At 36.4% G+C, this 21,524-nt stretch overlaps 1 protein-coding gene across 6 annotated transcripts in view; it reads right to left on the bottom strand.

Moving 5' to 3' along the window:
• CEPT1 (choline/ethanolamine phosphotransferase 1) overlaps nucleotides 1-21,524 on the bottom strand; it is a 33,806-nt gene that overhangs the window by 6,060 nt on the left and 6,222 nt on the right. For 5 of the 6 annotated variants that reach the window (XM_019730448.2, XM_074319311.1, XM_019730445.2 and 2 more), the window contains 3 exons: nucleotides 15,212-15,359; nucleotides 13,911-14,052; nucleotides 2,418-2,502 (listed from right to left, as the gene is read on the bottom strand). In XM_019730448.2, the coding sequence (XP_019586007.2) occupies nucleotides 2,418-2,502; nucleotides 13,911-14,052; nucleotides 15,212-15,359 (375 nt within the window). Of the gene's footprint in view, nucleotides 1-2,417; nucleotides 2,503-7,613; nucleotides 7,699-13,910; nucleotides 14,053-15,211; nucleotides 15,360-21,524 lie in introns of all 6 variants that reach the window. The other variant, XM_019730444.2, reaches the window with a different exon arrangement.

The following is a 21,524-nucleotide window of genomic DNA, read 5'->3' as shown; positions in this document are numbered from 1 at the left end:
TAAATTTGCTTTCTAAATATCGGTAAAAGCTTTTTTAATGAGAATTTGGAAAGCAATTTCCACTTTGTGCCTTCAACTTCAAAAGAGATGAAAATTTCTGGGCCCTAAATAAATATATTCTGTCCATTTTGGCACACAAATAAGTGGCAGCACTACATGTAGTAATCTCTCCTGAATTAACATATTACAATTCAAAACAGCATATTCAGCAATAAACCCACAGGTCCAAAAGATAAAAAAAAGAAAAGAAATAGTGTTTTGAGGTCAAGGTCAGTTTTGGGAATCTATGAGGGATTGCTCAAAGAACACAGAATATTTCTCTAAGCCTCCAAATAGCACCAGGGATGACAAGTCCTTCCCTTTTAAGGATAACAGTAGGACCAGTGATGCTAAGAAGAAGACAGGGGCCCAGGAATCTGTTTCCCTGCTGCAGCCTCACCTCACTAAACCCGGATTTGCACTGCTGGGTCTGGGAACCGGACCTGAGAATTCCTCAGATTACTTTTTAAAACATGCAATTAAAAAGGATAATTATATTATCTTAATTATCAATAAAGACAGGACAAAACATTTGATCCTTTTAAAAGGAAAAAAATAAGTTTCCCCTGTTATGTACATATACAGATTGTGTGTATAAATCCTAATAAAGAAAAGGCAACAAGTATACCTGAAGCAAATTTACTACCAGGCAACACCTAAAAAGTAAGGATATGTATGTAATGCGTGTACATAACTTCATTTATAGCAATGCTTTTATCCGTATGTATTTCCATACTGATAAGGATAATTAGGAACCTGGTGTGGACTTGTTTTTGGATGATCAAGGCAGAAGTCCCATTTTCTTTTTGTTACCGGTATGGTAAAACTATGGTAACTTATATATGTTTAAGATAGTCAAAATAATCTTGGAAGGGGGTAGATTTTGGTATAAAACCCAAAGCCTATTATAATAATCAATATAGTCAAGAGATATAAAAATTTAAGTGCGGGTAAGCTTTAAGCTTTATGATCTAGTTTCAGGAAAAGAAAAACTTCCTCTACAGCTAAACTGTTTTAAAAATGTAGTTATATAACTATTTAACCTCGTGGAGAGCAAAAGTCATAGAATTCTCTAGTGAACGCTATAGGTCTCAGATTTCACTAGAATATATCTCAGATTTCCTTAGAGACCCCGTTGGCTTTTGACACTAATCTGCAGGAAAGATGTGGCTCTGAAAATTATATACATGACTGAATCGTTTCAAAATTTGCCTGGTTGACTCTGAATTATTTCTATTCCTTCCTCTCCCTCCTCACAACCCTATTCTTCCAACAAAAGGCATTAAACAATTTCTGGTAAGAAATACTTGGGGAAGTGTGTTAATTATTCTTCCTTGGGCCACCAATTTACCATCCCAAAGTGACTTAAGGAACATTCTTGCTCAGTAAATTTCCCTTATACCTTAAAATTAATTTGATTTTTAAGAGTTATGTTTGGTTAGGAGTAGTAAGTCTTTTTGGTAAGATCACACCAAACAGATTACAAATACTATATTCTGAATGGGTGGTAGTAACTGTCAGGAATTAAAGGGACCAGAGACTGCAAACTATTTTGACTCGGATCTGGAAGGACACATTCCAACTGTAAGAAGAGCAACTTTTAGTGAGGGCTCATTATTTGATAGGCACTGTTCTAAGTGCTTTACACGTTTTTACTCATTTAATCCACACAATAACCTGATGAGACAGGTACTATTATTGTCCTCATTTTACAGAAGAGGAAACTAAGCCACAGAATTGAATAAACAGATGAAGTTCGCAGGCAGTAGAGGCTGGAGCAAACTCGGGCAGCCTGGCTTGTGCGCCTGTGTGCGTGGTCTCCAAGTTATTTTATTATATTACCTCTTTCAGAAGTTTGTGGGAAACAATCTGTGATTGCAGGAGTGACTATTTTTCAGGTAAAGTTGAAAACAGGGTCTTGGCTTGTTGAAACAACTTTATGGAACTGGTTTCAGTAAGCATTTGTTCTGTTTTGAGGCCAGAGTTCATTTACTACCTCAAATGTGTTCTTCAGCTTTAAGCATATGACAAAAACTAGGAGACTCACAGAGTTCAGAAAGAGAATAAAGGTTTGATTTAATCTTGTCATTGGTTAACGTGATACACCACCTCCTGTTTCCTCGGCTGTAAAATGAGATGACAAATAATAATGCAGTCAGCCTTCAAACATCGCCCGGGAATGCACCTACCATACCACATAATTCCGGTAGTAAAATTCACCATGCCCTGAAGAGAAGTTTGTGGCCTACCGTGGCTGTGACTTTTTATTTTCAAAAAGAATAAAACAATGTTACACATCACTCTTTAACTGGATTATCCTATATTAGAAACAAGCACGAGACAACATGCATTACATGGGATACACAAATAACAGTTACCATAGATTGCCAAAAAGGTGGTCCTCCAATCACTGCCAGCAAATGCATGATTATTATGAAGATTTGCACTTCAGTCACATCAATTCTGATTAGGTACAAAAAGCCAGAAAAGCAGAATTACTCAAAACAATTTCAAGTTAATTACTTGCAAGCTTAGCAGCATTCCTCTATCATGCACAATAGAAAAAAAAATCTCAAATACTGAGGAAAAGGGGAAAAGGAGGTGTCAAAAATTTGTTACGAGCAAAACCAAATCACATCCAGAGCCTTTTAATTTGATTTGATGAATTTCACAGAGCAATAAAAACCCCTCCTTTCCAAAGGAAATTTCTGACATATTGAAGTTGGGCTGAAACTATTGTTTAACCTTTCCCACCAAAAAACAAAAAAGAAAAAACAAAAAGGTGTGTGTGAATTCAGAGTGTCAAGCAGAGGATTTCATTGCACTGCTATATAATAGGAGATCTTGAAATAAGTGCTCTGTAGTATCAAATGGAAGAAACAGTGAGCTTTCACTAAAGTAACACAAGTCACTGAGACCCTGCAACACGTAACTGTCCTTTAGATATATTCATTTAATGCCTTCTGTGCTGTGGGTGTGAAAAAAGTTTCACCCAATTCTCAATCAAATTCTTGTGCTTATTAGGTCAACTACCCTAAGATTTTTGGGAAGATACTGAAAGCAGTCAAGAATTAGCTTTGAAGTTGGTGAAAATGATCTTACAGTCAAGAAGAGACAAACCTGGCCCCAAAACAGGGTAGTAGAAATTAGAAGTCTGAAAGTCTGGAAAAAAGAATGTGGGCAAAACGATTGAGGAGCAAAGCATAAACCGGTGTTTGTTTCCTTCTGTAGACTAGCACTTTATAAAATCTTGAGATTCTTCTTCTCAGATTACTGGATCCAAATGCCTTCTAATTTTAAGAATTTATCCTACAGATATGCTTGCACAAAATGTTTATTCATTACAGCATTATTTATAAGACCAAAATTTTAAATTATCCCTCAATGAGGGAGTGGTTATAGAAATTATGGTAGTTCCACACAATGGAATATTTGGTAGCTTTTAAAAAAAGAGTGGGGTGGCTCCCTACATAGTGATATGGAAAAATATCAAAGGTACATTAGGTTAAAAAAAAAATTCCAGAATGTGTATATGCTACTTTTGTATAAAAACGAAAAATAATATTCTATTTTTATTGTTGCCGTTAATTACGTAACAAATTTCTAGACGACTCCATTACAAACTAAGAACAGTGGTTACCTATGGGAGAGGACTGTGTGGGGAATGGACAGCTGGGAGAGGAGGATGGGGAGGAGACTGTTAACTGCATACCTTTTTTATAACGTTAGTTTTTAAACAAAGTGAATAATTTATCTAGTAAGAAAGTACTTTAAAAAAAATCAGTCCAAAAAAGTTGATATCGCCACTAGCAAGGGGGTTCAATTCTGAGTAGAATAGAGCCCCCATGTCTAAAATTGATGCTGAAAACAGACAATCTATGTGAGCTTAAGTAGCTATGTAAGCTCTCACGCCCATAATAAGTAGGTTGTAACCAGTCTCTCACAACTAAAAAAACTGATCTGTTTGCTCAAAACTGTTTTTTTAAATAGAAGCTTATTAAGCTGCAAACGTAGAGTGATGTAGTTATCTTGATATATACATTTATTGGGAAAAAAATGGACTGAATTAGGCTATAAATAATCTGTAGAGCTGACCTGGTGAGTGGTGTTGCCAATAAGGGAAATTACACTCAGTAGCAGACTCAGGAGACTAAGCAGGTGTCAGAGATGATCGACTGTCTTGGGTGGAGGGCAGACATCTTACAACATTTTGCTGGATATATGAAGTAGCCTTTTGGGAGGGGAAGGGCCAGAAGTATAGAATTACAAAATAAAAATGGAGGGAACCTCATGCAATTCATCTTTGTACCTTGGCTAAATGTAAAAGAGAACAGGAAACATGAAAGATCTTTTCAAAGCCCCAAGTTGGAACACCTAACAAATGCATTGGGTTTGAATTCCAACAAGACTCAGTATTTAACTGAGGGATGTCATGGGATTTAACCGACATTCTGTAGAGTTGATAAGCATGTTACTCATCTTTTCCCAGAATTTTTTTTATGTCTTTCCCCTCTAATAACAGAAATAAGACAATTTAATCTATTTTTCTAGATGTGATACATGCATTTCAAAGATATACTTTGCAGTTAATTTGTAAACATAAATGTTTTGTTAAACTATACACAGTGAGTATGATTGTGCTGTAATATGGGTTGGCTTCTCACTTGGTTAACGCAGAATATACACTAGGGCTGAATTAAAAATGTCAGAGAAACCCTGATTTGTACAAGTTGTCTTGTGAGTTATTGTTTAAAAAGAAGCAGTTTGTTTAAAAAGTCATTGAAGGTGTCTGGAATCCTATTCAAGGATTAGATTGCAATTAACTACAGATTTGCAATTATTTGTAAATGGCTCTGAAGTCCTAGGGAACTTATGCATAATCAGAACACGGAATTCATTACATGCTTTGCCAGAAACACCATGAGGGGGGTGAAGACTGGTAGGCTGGAATAAATATTAGCCTAGAAATTTAACATACTGCCTTTCAATATTTTACTTTCTACCCTATCGGGGTAAGGGGCAAACAGGGCATGCGAGTTTAATGTTAAATAACATTACCCGTAGAGCTTAATGATAATTATGAGTACTTTAAATTCAAGTGTTATATACAGAGAAAGCGTATTTTTGAGATAAGCTGAATTATTTCAAACAGTATTGCAAGACCATATGGATCTTTAGATTGTCGGAGAAGACTTAAACAAACAAAAAACCCAACCCATCTAGTGACTTAAGAAAAAAAAGAGCCTAAGGCCACAATAGAACAAGTCCCTAAGAGGAACTAAAGTTTAGGTCTCAAATTTAAGGGGCAGCCTATCCTTACCATCTTTGGAAACAGAAGAATTAGGAGCGAGTCCTCTCACTTTATTTAGTAATAATGCTGGAGTTAATAAAGGGATCACGGACATATTCTTCCTCTCGAACTAGCACAAGCAATTCCGGAAGAAATCTGGAAACGATTGGGAGTTTCTAACATAGGTCTTAAACATTAATATAATTATGATGACAATGAGTACGTGTTATGGGCCAGGTACTGTAGTTAGCATATTACATTTTTGACTCTTAATCTTCACAACCATCTCAGGAGGTAGGACTTTTACCACTATTTTATAAATGAGGAAATTTAGTCAGGTAGGTTAAGTAACTTTTCCAAGGGCCCATTACGGAGATAATAAGCGGCAGAGCCTTGAAAGAAACTGGGAGGGTTGTTCCTACACAGTAGTCCTCATTTGTAGTCTGCCAATCAATCAACAGGGACAAACACTTGTCACACATTTTTAGAATCCAATAGGCAATAGCTGACATAGGAAGTTTAGATGCTAATACATTAATCTGGAAGCAAATTAGTAATAACCACTCTTTCTGAAGCGTATTATTTTCCCCTGAACTTTGTAAAAAAAAGCACATCTGGCAATTTCATTTCAATGACCAAATCAGTTAAAGTGATAAATATTAAAAGCAAAAGAAAAATCCTGCAAGTTAGCAGCAACTGGTAAAAGTGAAGACACTGTATCTGGAGAAAAAACATTTTTTAGGTTAAAATTAAAATACATTAGTTTTTAGAAACATTTTAATAGGAAGGGCTCTATAAATATAGGGTGCTTTGTTATCATAGACAAACAAGGTGCGAGTAAATAATACAGCCAATCTCCTGACTATTACTTTCATTAAGAATATTGGTGGAAATGACCTTTGGTGAATATAATTCATAATAATAAATGAGCCATCAAAAATTATAAATCTAGACAACTGCAGTGAGCATAAAGCTTCAGGACTTTGGAGAAAGTACCAGAAAAAAGGTTAACAGTAAAGGGGTGCTAAAGGACACATCCTGAACTATGCATATTTTTCTACCCTAAGAAGGAATTCCACAAATAATTATATGAATACATTGTAAATGCAATCGAAAATGGCTTTAGTTTTGCTCCTAGAACATGCCTCTAGTATTTTCAGTATTCTCCACATTCCAAGTTTATTTGGAAAAAAAGATGTAGAATATCCCTCACTATTAAGTGGTCCCCAAACTCATCATCACTGCCATTGGATAACTGGATTTACGATACTGCAAGACTATTTCTGTCATGTTATTGTAGCATTTAGGGGCATGGGGACTCAATGTAGGAAACCTGACGTAGCCTCAGATTGCTAGAATCATCTGTCAGGTGTTCACATAAACAGTTCCCCCACACTCCGGGAACTGCAAAATAAACAGAATTTAAGCTGTATTTTTCTTGTAAATAAACCTTTTCCTACTAAAAAGGTTTATTTATTAATACAAGAAAAGTGCGAAGGATTCTATTGGGAAAACATTCCCTAACGAATCTTGAAATTTTTGAAGTCATAAGGTCAAAATTATACTTCTAATATGAGTAGGAAAGGAAATATTACTCAGCATTTATTAAGGAAATATGTATTTACTAAAAACAAACAAACCTGAAAAAGGAGGGTATTCAAAGGACGACTACAGTAACATGAAAGCAAAGGAGACTTAGTTTTAAAAGTACAGCTAAGAGAGGAAAACAGTAAACATAACAAACAGAAGTGAGAATAGCTTCTAGCATTAAATTTTTAAAAAACAAAGATCATGGAAAACAGAAGCAAAAGAACTAGGACTATACTGGTTAAAGGATATAAGAAGTCAAGAGAATAAACAGAATCTTTCCTACATTGCTATAAAAAGTCCTCTCAACTGACCTATCTGAGGAAAACTCTGCTTGCTTTAGTTTTCAAAATATAAATACCAAAAAAAATTCTATTTAATGGTGGAAAGGTATTTGTTTAAAAAATATTACATAGAATAAAAATGATTATTAGGTACAATAGGTAAATGAGAACTGTTTTTAGCATCAAATCACCAGAAATATTATTTTCCAAAAATTTTTGTTTATTTAACAGGGTGGATTTTTATTGCCCTAGTGTATATTAAAATTATTTTTCTAATAACCTATTTGTCTGTGAAATGCCACCAGAAAGACTTTTGATTTTTTGATTTTTAATTACTCTGTGCATGACAAAGGTATGTCTTTATTGAGTTCACACCATTGTTTACTGGACAGCATGAATATTCTAGCAGTTACCGTGAAGTTCCAGAACCAAGGTCCCAGGGTTCCTGTGAGAAGCTGGCTTATTATAATTATGATCTGGGACTCTGTAACATCGAATCTATGCATAAGGAAACAAACATTTCAAAATAACTTTACTCAGAGCTTTTGCTAAAGAGTACTACTAAAACAGGTAATAGAAATACAGAGGATGCCAAAAAATGTATACACATTTTAAAAAAGGAAAACTATTAAAATTGTAATATGCCATATCTACCGATAACAAAAGATGAATACAAGTCACGTGTGACTTCTGCAATTACAAGAGGTGCTCAAAGTGGTTACCATCAGCATCCAGACACTTCTGATTACAGCGAACTACTGCTTGAGCAACAGCTGACCAAAGTGGCCACTTGTATACAGTTTTTTGGCACCCCCGGTAGATTTAAAAGGTAGCATTCTTCTTATAGAGACAGCTAAGGATTCAACGATACAATTTACACAATATGATCACTATCTTATGCATACATATATATTTCTCACCCAAGTCAAAGTAGTACAAAAGCTTAAAAATTAAAACTGTGACACACTAAATGACTTGTAAACCGGCAGTGGAAACACTAGAACTAAAAATACAGTCAATTCTCAATTACCCAGGAATGGTAAATAGTACTTGCCAAATAATCACACTGTGTATATAATATGGGTCCCTTCAGGGCCAGAATCTACTGACTTCCCTGCAGAGAGGAATGCCTCCCGAAGCCCCAATGTACAGTTATCTACGTACATTATAATTAAAATCTTGAACGTCTTCATTCACTGCCTCACATCTCATCCTGCTCCCACCTCTGCTATCTCAGTAAAATTAGCACATGTATGTGGAAAGCACAAACGGGAAAGTGACTTTTTTGGATACGGTTAGAGCAAAAATCTAATTGGCCATTTCGTTGTCCTGTTTCCTGATAATCTCTAGTCCCGAATCTTATCCTTTTCCCTTCTTTCTTTTCCCTTAATTCCACACCAGCATTATAACTCTCTACTATATTGGATTAGTTTATTAGTGGTAAAAATAAGTAAAACATCCAATTCAATCATTAAAAAAGTTTTGGAACACAGATGGTGACAAAAATACAGATTAGAGGTTTAGAACAGGCTTCAAATAAAACTGACAGATTCAAAATTAAGTACTGAGGAATGCTCATGATAGAAAGAGGTCCACAATTTTACCTGATGATCTCAGAGTCCAAACTGCGCTCTAGGTTTTACATTAATACAAATAGTTCTCTTAGGATAGTATCTATAATAATTAGATAAAATTAAAATGGGCAGAGTCCACATGAATGGATCATTGCTGAGAAAAAAATACACAGGAAAATAGAAACTACAAGGAAAATCTCTGGTGTTGAATAATTCATGTGGCAAGTCTTAAACATTTACAGTTATGCAGATCCGATATTGGCATTCAACAGGAAGTTTCCTAATTCTTAATCCACAGAAAGTGGATTATACATTAACAGGCAACAGTTTTTAATTACTATGAGATCTCTGAATACTTATTCTTTAGAGGTTACTTGGATAACAAGCTGAACTGGGTTTCTCAGACTCCAACCAGTAGAATACACAGCCTACTAACTTTTTTCATTCAACTATAGAAAAAAAAGTCAGGAAATTAGTTACTTACATAAAACTAAATGGTTGGTGGCAGGGTTTTTAGCTAATGCAAATGTGAAACCTTAGAAGCATGATTTGACAAATGTAATAAAGTGAAGATAAATACTCTGCCTGCCGTAATTAAAATAGTAAGTACACTAGAAGTAACATCTGCAAAATTAATCGGCTCACAGAAGGAACCTTAGACATCCCCTAATCCAAAATTTTACACATTAGGAAATGAGGCCATGAAAGTTATGGTGCTTGACCAAGCTGATACACAAAAAGTCTGGAGATAACACTTGTGGCAAATATGCCAGCCTGAGTTCAATTTACTATGCTGATTTCTTTCTTTTTTTCCCTCCTGAAAAGATAACTTCAGAGTATCTTTTGCTGAAATGATAATTTAAGTAAGAGCGCTACTTTTCATAGTGTGCAAGATTTTTCTAAGGCCCATGTTTTGTATAATGTATTAGAGGTTGTTTAGGGTTTCTAAGCATGTATTAAAATGAATTTCTACACAGACATCTAGAAGTTATATACCTAAAGATACCTAGATATGGAAGGTTTAGGCCTTAAAAGAGGAAATGTGAGTGCTTCCATTTCCATTTAATATAATCCATAAACATTTAAAAGATTATTTTACAAGTGCTTACAGATGAGCTTCAACTCATAATTCTTTTTTTTTTTTTTCTTCTTCTCAACTCATAATTCTTATCTTCTTCCACTGACCCAATGCTTCTGTGACATTCTAGCCTCTAAAGCCCATTTCCCTCCCCAGTCTTTCATATCCAGGCTAATAAAAATCCTAAAGGGCTAAGCTGGGTCTGGAAGGGTCCCAAGGAGCAGGACTCACTTCCGCCAGCTCTCTACTTGCTCAGGACAGCGGCACTGTCAGGACACAGGTCCTGATGTGACAGGTCCTAATATTCTCTGCGGAAGGCAGCTTTTAGCTGTGATCAGAGCAAAGTGCTGGAAGACAGCTCATCATAGGGAGGATGTGTCCAAATCCCACTGGCTTTCTCCTAATACCCGCCTTAGAATGGAAATCATTCAGTTATGGGTTAATTAAATTACTACGCCTATTTTTGTTCAAGATACTAAGAGCAAACTTAATAGCAATTAAAAATACTGAGATTAGGAGACTAAAAAAATAATTAAAATTTTTCATTTGGCAAACTATTTTATAAGGTCATGAAACATATAACAACCTGAATTTATTTTATATAAAAAAGAAATCCTCATGATTTTTTTCACTCGTGTAAAACATCAAAATAAAACAATTAAAATAAAATGTTTTAAAATAAAATTCCTAAGGTGCCTAAGGCTGCATTTACTCTCTTCTCAGTAAGAAAAAGTGATTTTAAAAAATTTCGTTACTCGAATTACATTTGAGAGTTGACCTTGTTCTTTCCTAATTAAACAAAATAAAATTGGGGTTTTTCTCCTCCCCTCCACGCATACAAACTTTACTTCACTATTTAATCTATTATACATGTGCCTAGTCTATCTGCTCTTGAAAAATACGTAAAATCCAAAATGGCATTTTTAACACTTCTTTAGGAATATCGCTATTATTCCATATGCCTCCATTAAATATGGTATTTTGAGAAATATCTCCTTGAATGTAAAGCTCTTGCAGTATATTTCTATGACGGTTATAGCTTGCTTTTAATTTAAAAAATAAATTCAGTGTTGTTTTAATGTAAATGTAGGATTTCAGACAATTGCATACAATTTTCCAAATCAAAACCAATCCCTTATAATACTAATAATTTAAATTGAGATGTTAAATTTAAACTGGCCTCAATATTTCTCTATTTTTTCACACCACTATAAGGTAGCACTGGTCTCTGCGGGAGAGGGTCAGCCTAGCAAGTGTCTCCTGTCTATTACCCAAAACGCCTTTGTTCTTGCATTTTTAGCAACCTAGCTCCATAAAGCATCCCCTCTCTCTGCCACTATTTTTCTCCTCAGATGTCTCTAATCTCTTCTCTAGTCAATTTCCTTTGTATGCTCAAAATACAAAATCCTCACAAGTCCATGTTCTCTCCTCTAACCGATGCCTCGTTCCTTCCCATCACAGCCACACATTTTATAAGTAACCCGTGCTAACTGTGTGCTTATTTATTCCATCCACTTATCCCATATAATCTGGCTGCTACCCCACCACTGTAGAGAAACCACTCTGATGGCCTCACACTGCCAAGTGCAATGTACAATTTTCTGTCCTCATTTTGAGTCTTGGCAGCATTTAGTGTTGCTATCTTTTCAAATTCATCCCTCGTCTGGCTTTTCAATCCATTATGCCTCCTCCTACGCTGGCAGCTCAATAATTTTCATGGGCTTCTTTCTAGGCTTGCTCTCTATGTTTTCTGCTTTTCTCATTCTGCCTGAATGTCTACCATCCCTCACATTCGCGTCCATGTTGTAGATAGGATTCTCCCTTCAGAGAGCCTCCTCTTCCTGGAGGGCCTTTCTCACCTTCCATCCAACCACCTAAGGAAGGGACCTGGGAGTCATTCCAGTGTCTGCTGGCTCATTCATTCTCCATATCTAAATAGAGACCACGTATCAGTTTCAACCTCTTAAATCCCTCTCTAGCCCCAACCCTTTCTCTTGAATAGCACTGTTACTGTGCGAGTTCAGCCTTCATCATTCCTCACATTAACTATGCTGACGCCTCCTAAGGGGTCCCCTTACTTCAGTCACAGCCCACTCCAATTTACTCTCCACAATGTTGTCAGACTAATCTTTCTAAAAGGTGCTTCTGTCATTTCCCTGTTTTTAGGTTCTGCAAAGGTTCCCCACAGATTCAGGATAAAAGCCCACATTTTTCGGCAGGACATAGGATGCCCTCGATTTTCTGGATCCTCTCCAGCCTATCTCCTGCCACTCCCACACTGGCATCTTAGGATCTAACAATATGGAACTGCTTGTAGTTCTGCAAGAGCATATTTCCCCAAAGGAATACACCATCAGGGAAATTCTAAGCCTGGCAAATAGAAAGCTGTGATAGCAAATCACTCCTACCAACACCATCTATGGACTCCTCCCCTGCTTCCATGCTTTTCTCTTTCCTTCCTTCAGTTCCCACACCATATGGCTGGTGCTGATTTACTTGAAAGGGAAAAAAGAATAGATTAGGGCTAGATGATTAATAAGCCTTCAAGATAAGACCCTGAAAGCCATCTCTGAGATAATAACCAAAGAAACAAGAACAAGGTGAAATCCAGGTATTATGAATTCTTCTATCTTTGAAAACAGTAACACTACTGAAAATTAAAACGGATTAGGGAAAACCAAGTGATCTTAGAAGTTTATTATAGTTTGTGGTTTTACCTAATGCAGAGAAAGACGATGAAAATATTACTGAGATGAAGTAACGGCTACAAAAACAATACTGAGAAAGAACATCTGCACAAAGGATTTTCAATTCCTGCTTTTTAAAAAATGTTAGATATCTTCAATATTTTCTGAGCATCGTTCATTTTATAAACTGCTGATGAATGCACAGGTATGTAGTTTTCAATTGGATGCTCCTGTCCTTATTATCTCATAATCAGCATAACCCCTTAAGATGGACCGTAAATATGTTCTCTAAGCCCCTTTATTTTCAAATTACTCTAAGTCCCTTAGTTAACATCCAAAGTATTAATGATTATTCAGTTAATGTCACAAGTTAAGAACATCTTAAATCCTACTTAAATAGGTTTAGGAAAAATCGTCTGAACTGAACTTGTAGGGAACAGCTGAATTTCTATGCATTCTGGCTTTTTCAAGGCCAAGAAAACTAAGTTTATTAGGGCTCTAAAAATTTTAAGTCCATTAACAATTCACCTGAATTAGAGACTAGGTTAAGGTGTTTTCTGTCATTTGCCATCAGAGATTTTTACTTTGACATTTCATGAAGTATTCAGAGTCTTTTTTTTCAAGTTTTTTTCTCTTTTAATCCTACACCATGGAAAAAAATAAAAGACTAACTTGAACAGTACAAATAGGATCTGTGACCCTTAATTAAACACCAGTTGGTGAATTCCATCCTTAACCTCATTCCAAGACTGGTTTACTCATTAATATTTATGGAAAAGTACTGATCACCAGATTGGAACTATTCATTTTGAAGTCTGAAAGGATGGTTTATTTTATTCTTTAATTCTTATGTATTTCGTTGGCAGTAATAATCTATGTGATGTGCTCATGTCACTGAATTACCAAGAGCTTAGATTTTTATAGATTCATAAATAAACAATGTGAAAAGAATGCAATCTAATTAAGCTGTGGTATTTAGATGAGACTTGCTCTTTGTGCTCATAAACTATCTTTTCTTTCCTGAAAATGAATTATACTATGTCAAAATAAAACACAGAGTTGCATTGAAAAACCATGAGAAAAAGAAAATTTGTCTGATGGAAAGACAAGTGTGCATGAGTGAGGAGGGGCTACTGCTTTTCACATTACTTTAAAAATACTGGTTGGGAGGTTCTAATATTTCCTTTTAAAAAGTGTGATAGAAGAACATGTGACAGAGACCATTAGGGAATGGCTATAATGAGGGTTTTCAACTTCCTTTATTTACCAAACTAATTCTGTGGTTTGATCAATTCCTAATACTCAAATACCTAAAGGCAACATTCTCCATATCTGAAAGAGAAAACAAAATCACGACCAAGTGTTACTTACATTCCAAATCGCAATGTTCCAGAGACATATGTTTGCCAGTGTGCACAATAGAACATGAAGGTCCCAGCAAAACAACAAAAAAACATCCAATCAGGATTTGTCCCCAGTTGCACTGCAATACAAGTTCCAAGAACCACAAAAACTGCAAAAGACAGATCACAGTGAAAACTGAACAATCTGAGTGACAAGCATTGAGATGGAAGTGATTTTAAATGAGACAAAAAGAAGGTATGCTGTAAAGGTACAATTTTCTCTATGGTAAATGTACAGTCTTCTCTATGGTAACAGGAAAGCAGAATATAATCTTTTACATTGTATTTTACCCCATAATTTCAATCTCTTTTTTCACTTTACCACTTAATGTAACCAAAGTTCTTGAAAGCAACTAAAATAGTTCAGCATTTTTTTTGAGTAATCTCCCAATTTAATGACAGTGTACTAATAAGCAGTAAAAAATTGTAAGGGAGAGAGTCAAAAAGGAAGAAAAACTAAAGGTCTAGCTAATTCAAAGGGACCTACTTGCTTCAGATCGATAGCTGTCTTTTCTTATCTAGCAGATGTCATTATGGGTGACACACATAGAAAAAAGACTTCCTATAAAAGTTTGGAACTCAAACTACAGTGGAAAAATGACTATCACTTAAAATAAAAAATAGGATAACTACCATCCCACTGTTGCCTAATTAAATTAAAATAGCCCTTTGAGATGCCCAACTAGCCTTCAGTCAGTGGAAGTTTTGAGTTTTCCTTGAGTCTTGAAAATTTTTCTAACAGCTTAGCTGTTCCTTCTCCCCCACTAAGCAAGCAGATGTCAGGATACACTGAAGCAATAACTTTAACACGTACCTACATCTGCAAATTTGAGTTCACGAGCTGTAACTATCAAAGGTTTTGTTTTTTGTTTTTTAAATATTTTAAATGCTATGCCAAATGACAAGAAACCAACTGAAGACTAGGAATTTCCTAGTCTCCCACTATTGTACTCTCATCTATAATTTATGAGACTTTTGATGAAGACAATTATGCCCTAAGATTGTAAAAATAAAAGGTGTCCAAAACAATTATATTTGGGTTAAAAAAACGTAACAAGGAGAAATTAACATAAACTCTAAATTTCCCAATACAGCCAATAATGAACAAACATTAACCAGATTTATAGTTTTTTGAAAATACTAAAACTTAATACAAAATCACTTATTCTGATGGCTATTACAACGCCATAAAGCTCTTATTTATTCTAACATTGTTTATCACATTCTTTGATCACTATTAATTACTAACATGAAAAAAATCAATAATACCTGTTGATAATGAATCACAACCATGATCAAAAAGTTCTCCCAAAGGAGAACTACTATTCGTTCTTCTTGCCTGTTTCCCATCTATAGCGTCCAAAGACTGGTAAATGAAAAGGCCACACGCACAAGCAATATATGCCCACAGAGGCGCCTGTGAAATAAAATAAGCAAGAGCATTAAAACATACTAATTACTATAAGTATTAAGAGTATTAATTAATTAATTACCAAGAGTATTAAGACATACTAATTACTATGTTTGGTTAATAAATTTTTACTTGCAGGTGTTTTATTTTCATTCCCCGGAGAAGTACTACTGGTTGGAAGCTATAGGAAAGAAGGTCCACGTGCTACATAATAAAAAACCTTTTTAAACAATCCAAACCATAAAAGAATTAAAATCCTTAGTAGGTGTGCTCAAGCAGATACTGGATAACCACTTCATGGGGACAGTACAGAAATTCCATGAGAGATTAGACCGCTACCATAAAATTCTTTCTAACATTAGATTCTAGGAGTCAATTAATGCATCATCTAGTACAGTTTTCCCCAAATTTTATCGTTCAAGACATTTACAGGTATTACATGAAAAAAAAATTTCCATGCTAAACTCTTATGGGAAACACTGGGTTAAACAACGTTAATATGTAATTTTACTAACAATTGTCACCCCAAGAAATTTAAAAAATAAGTTAAAAAAACAACAACAACGTTAAACAGATTTCTCTACAGGACTTCTTCTAGTCCTTAATATTGCTAATGTATATTGTGAATATCCAAGAAAGGGGATACAACATGTTGCCATCTTTCAAATTTATTTGAGCATGTAACTTACTTTTAAACACACTGGAGCAACACTAGGGAAATAACTATCTTGTACACAGAGTGCTTAGAACGATATTTTTCCAAATGTGGCTTAGGCCACATTTTCAGGGAATAGATTCTTTTTTCCAGACAGAACTTGAGTCACTAATATTATATGTGCTGCCGAAGCGAGCACATTGAGTCACTAATATTGAATTTAAATGTTGTGCATTAAAAAAGGAGAGCTTCTATTTGGTTTGTTCTCTTTTAGAATGGAGAAGAGCGTTTTGTATCACTTTTCACTATTTCCCCATGCCCAGGCCATGAAAAATTATTATAATCACAAGATATTTTCTCAGGCACTAGTTATCAAGTTAAACTTGTATTAAATGCTCAGAGCTGCAAATGAAAACTATTGAGAGCTACAAATAATATTCAGTATATATTCTGTACCACAAAGAGATTTCTCTCTGATAGAGACCTATTTAGCTCTCAGTTATTAAAGGTAAGGCTCTTCTCTTAAACGTTTTCTTTGAATCACCTACTTCAGAACACTGAGGCTGTTAAAAGGACTACTATATACCTCCCCCAAGCCGGGGTTCCAAACCCAGAAAGCAGTACCCGTGGTTATGTAACCACAGTTTACATGCAAGCACACTGGACTGAGTGACTAATCTTGTTTGTTTAAGAACACCATCTTAGACTCTGGGTCAAATGCTTCTTGCTCCTAAAGGAATCCAGGAAGTCGACAGCAGCATTGTGCTATACAATAGCTGTTAGCCATATGGGGCTATTTTAAAGTCATTAAAATTAAGTAAAACTAAAAGTTCAGTTCCTCAGTTGCACTACACACATTTCTAGGCCTCAAAAGCCACATGTGGCTATGGCTACCGGATCGAACAGACAGACGCTACCATCACCACAGACATTCCTACTGAGTAGTATGTCTTGAGGGGACTAGGCGGGTAGGGTCTTCTTGGGGTCTAAACTTAGGATTTTAATGGGGCAAAGTGTTACTCTGGAACAAAGACAACTTCAACTATTAGTATACAGGTAATCCTGTAAAGCTGCAAGACAGTGATTACATACATAAGAAAAGGGAGCACAAAGCCTTGTCTTTCAATTTTCTTCCTGTCAATCAGTAAACCACTAATATTTATATATTTCTTCCTTGTTCCCATTATTTCACAACTCTCAGGGGTGTTTTAAGAAGCTGCCTTCTCATTCGGGAATGAGTGTGGCCTCAGCTGCATTAAGAGCCTGGAGATACATTAAATGAATGAAGGAACTCATGTATCAATCAGGAAACCATTGTTATATACCCTGACAGGTGGGTGGGGAAGAACCGGCATAAGCAAATAATCTTATCACAATCTGGCAATAAAACGAACTTGCAAAATCTCGCATAGATATTGTTATGTAAGTCAAACTCAGGCGAAAAATTCTAAGAAAAATTCTAATACTAAGAAAAATTCTAAGCACCGTTAATTTTACTGAGCTTTTGAAACAGAACTGAGGGATTTACATACATACTCAAATATGCTGGTACAAGAATGATTCCCCCCCCCCCCCCCCAGGGAGAATCCAATAAAAAATTGTTAAACATTATGCACGAGGAGGGGAACTGGAAGTAGGGGTGGGAAGGAAAGTGAGGTGAAAAAGGGAAGATTTTACTTTTGTTTTACACTTTTTTGCTTATTGCGATGTAATTTTCCGCTTCCTCTTTAATGTTAACAGGAGTTAACTGGGCAGTGAGATTATGCAATGTGCCATTTTAATTATCTTCGCATTTTTCTATATTTGAAAGAAATCTAACAAGTTTTTTAGTGAGTTAAATAAAAAACATTAAAGTTAGCAATATGCAAACAAAACCAAATGATTATTAAAACAAAACACTTAATCACATTCTAAAAAGTTATATTTAAACCGGATAGCGCTCTTATTGGTAATAGCATATAGCTCTGTACTGGTTTTCCTGTGTATAAACTAGAAACACAGGGAAACCAGTACACAGTTTTCTCTCTCTTACGTGGCAAGGGTAACTCAAGCGTATGTGACATATATCAAGCCGCCAGATAAATTCTAAATTAACTTATGAAACTAAAACCAAAGCTACCAGTTGATAAGGTTTAAATACTTAGCAATGGAAAAGGATCATGAGGACACTTTGTTATTCCATATAAAAAGGGAGACGTCTACATTTCTACCTTAGGCGCTTGAAAAAAAGGACGCATTTTCCTTTCTTATCTACTGGAAAGTTTGCTTTTTTCTAATAAAAAAGATAAACCCAGATTAAGGCATTATAATAGTGACATTCTTTTCTTCCAGAAAGATTGATATCTGAAACGGTGATGTATTTTTAAAAACTAGTAACTTAAAAAAATATATGGAAACTTCATAACACCTGTAGGTACGAAATGTAATGTTCACCCACTGGTACAAAGCCCAAAAAGAATTAGAGCTACAATGAATGAGAATTTCACTGAGTAATACATTTATGTAATTCTTTGACTTCCACACACTGATAAAGAAAAGAAAAAAAAGAAATTCAATAAGGACTTAGGTGAATTTATGATTCCATGTATAATGCATTAGTAGAAGCAATCAGGAATGGGAGCGGGTTCTGGAAGAATAAATAGGTTATCTGCTTTATCTTTCTAACCAATGACATAATAACCATCTACCATTTACTGAGTATTATATGCTAGGCACTTTGAACGCATGATCTTTCTTAATCCTCAGAATACTCCAAAATAAGGTATAAAAGGATAAATAAAATGCAACTTGGAGAATTTACACATAATTTACTAATAATCCCTGAGATAATAAGGCAGGTCATGAAAACCAGCCATGGCCTCTTTTAACGCATTCTGATCTAAGCCAAACAGGGCTTCTGCCGTGCAGCTATAAATGCATCCGGGCACAGCCTGTGTTGCACGTTCCCTTGCAGAGCACCCAACCGAGGTTCAGTCATATTCCACGTTGTTTCCTCCCAGCAGCAATTCTGAAAAGTTCTCTGTGATCAGAGTAGTTCCTATTCTGGAAATTTCCCCAAAGATTTAACTAACTCTAGGGTGACTCAATGATTCCAAAGCACTTAACAGAAGCTGAAAAAAAGTGTTACAAGGAACATGGTGGCTAGTACACTCTGGGTGCCTAGTAAACAACTACTAGTGGCGGAGCTGCCTTTAAACCACTCATTCCCTGATCCCATCCCGGAACTAGCTGGCTTAGGAGGATGGAAGGCTTTTACGAGAATCAACCCACTTCCCTGTTGTTCTGTCTCTAAGGAGGTGTGAGATCTGGACCAAATTCCTCTGACCCTCAAGCCACAGCTCAAAGGACATGTAACAAACACTCCAAGGACAGCTCTTTCGGTCTCCAGCTGCCGCCATGAGAGGAACTGTTGCCACGTCCCCGCATCTGCAATGAATGGTCACGTACAAGTGCTCCAGCTTCCTGATCCAAAGGAACAAGCAGAGGTACAGCAGGAGCCCAGTGATGTGAAGCCCCGCGACTCCTTCCGCTACAACGGGCTGATTCCCCGCGAGCCGGCGGGCGTAGAGCCGGCGGGCGTTGGTAAAGGTGCGGTGGTCGTCATGAGCGGAGGTGCGGCCAGCAAAAGCCGCCAGCTCCTACATGCGACCACCATCAGCAGCAACGCCCGGGCACACGATCCGCGAGAACAATGAGCTCCGGCCCTGCGCATGGCCGCCATCCAGAGCTAGAGCCTTTCTGCGCAGCCAGAAGCCCGTGTCGCTGAAGAGGAGGACTCGCCGGCCAAGAGCTCCTGGGTACCTCCCCCACCCCCCTGCCCAAAGCATAAAGCATCAGCCCACTTCCCCCAACCAAGAAACAAACAAACAAAAACAACAACAACAAAAATTCAAGGTCATACTGAAGGTGCCAACAAAATGTATACACATTTTAAGAAAGGAAAAAACTGTATTAAAATTGTAATACTCAATTATCTACCGATAACAAAAGATGAATACAAGTCACGTCTGACTTCTGCAATTACAAGAGGTGCTCAAAGTGGTTACCATCAGCGTCCAGACACTTCTGATTATGAAAAACTACTGCTTGAGCAACGCTGACCAAAGTGTCCACGTGTATACATTATACATTTGTTTGGCACCCCCGGTATTTGTGGAGGAGAGACTATTCCAGACACGACTGCTGCCTAATGGCTGCAGGACCCATCAGCTAGATCTGGGCCAGAATAGAGACTGCTTCCTGAATATCCCCTTGGAAACCATCTGATTCACCTGCCGGGGCCCTCCCCTGTGCCCCAGGGGTACAGGTTCCTAGAACAGGGCGGGGCCCCGCCCCCAGCCAGCTGGTCACGTCCCAGTGCCCTTATCCACCCTGCCCTGTCTTATATTACTCTTTAGTGACTACCCTGGGAAACTAACCCAACAATAGTTAAGCAATCATACTGGTTTTGTTTTTTAAGTTTCCCGAGTGACGTAAAGCAAGATAGTTAAGAAAGTGAAGAAAAACCAGAAATATGTCCATATAATCTGTATGGACTAGATTTGTAAGGTAAAGAAAAATTAAAGTTATTCAAGAATGAGGGGGAAATGAGCATCTGAAAGAAAAAAAACACCCAACTAAGTAACTATGAATTGATAGCAACAGAAGACAGAGGGTTTAAATGGTGACAATTTTAACAAATCGTCTGAAAAGACTACTTTAAAAAAATTGTTACTTCAATCTTAAAACAAGACAAGGAATTGTGGCCATTGTGACACATGGTCCAGAATCACTTATGAGGCCTTCAGTTGAGGATCTGCTCCTATTTTCTTGGGTTCCCTGTGATGGATCATTCTGAGTAACGTGGACACAACAAATGTTTCTGATTCTCTTCATCTACCTAACTATCTTAGTTCATTTTTGACAAAGAAATTTTAAAACCAAAGACATAAACATCAATTTACCCATTGTGATGAAAGGTTCTAGTTTCAGTTTCGGTTTTACGTAATGAGTACAGAGGGTAAAAAAGGGAACAGCAGTAGAGAGACTTGTATTTACAAGGCCCAGGGAGAGTCTTTGTAAGCAATTTCAAGCTTCCTTCCTTTCTTAATAGCAGCCATTGCAGGATATACAGAAAATACATTATATTGACTTTTTCTTACACTTCTGTTGTCATGTTAGAATAATAGAGAAATACCTGAGGTCTATCAGTCGCATATGTTTATAGAAAACGAGATATTCAACAATTGTCCGTGGAATGGCGAGGAAAACACTTTTGATAAGACTAATTTACAGCCATGCCACAGACTTTTAACTATCAGACTTTTCTCCGTGACCATTTTAAATTTGCTAAGACTTTATCCAACATTCCAAAAACAAAAAAGAAAAGAAAAACTCTTTTGTAAAGAATTGAGATTTACTGATTTTAAAAGGAACCTTTTACATGTCAATCCCTGCTAACATTATCTACTAGGATCCGAGTCCAGCTTTACTTCTCGTTTCTCATAAGCATAGTGTATAAAGTAGGTGATTGACAT

The sequence above is a fragment of the Rhinolophus sinicus genome, linkage group LG14 (genome assembly GCF_036562045.2).
Source record: "Rhinolophus sinicus isolate RSC01 linkage group LG14, ASM3656204v1, whole genome shotgun sequence".
Lineage (NCBI taxonomy): Eukaryota > Metazoa > Chordata > Mammalia > Chiroptera > Rhinolophidae > Rhinolophus > Rhinolophus sinicus.
Note: the sequence above shows the minus strand (reverse complement) of the source record. Positions and strands in the feature narration are given on the sequence as shown.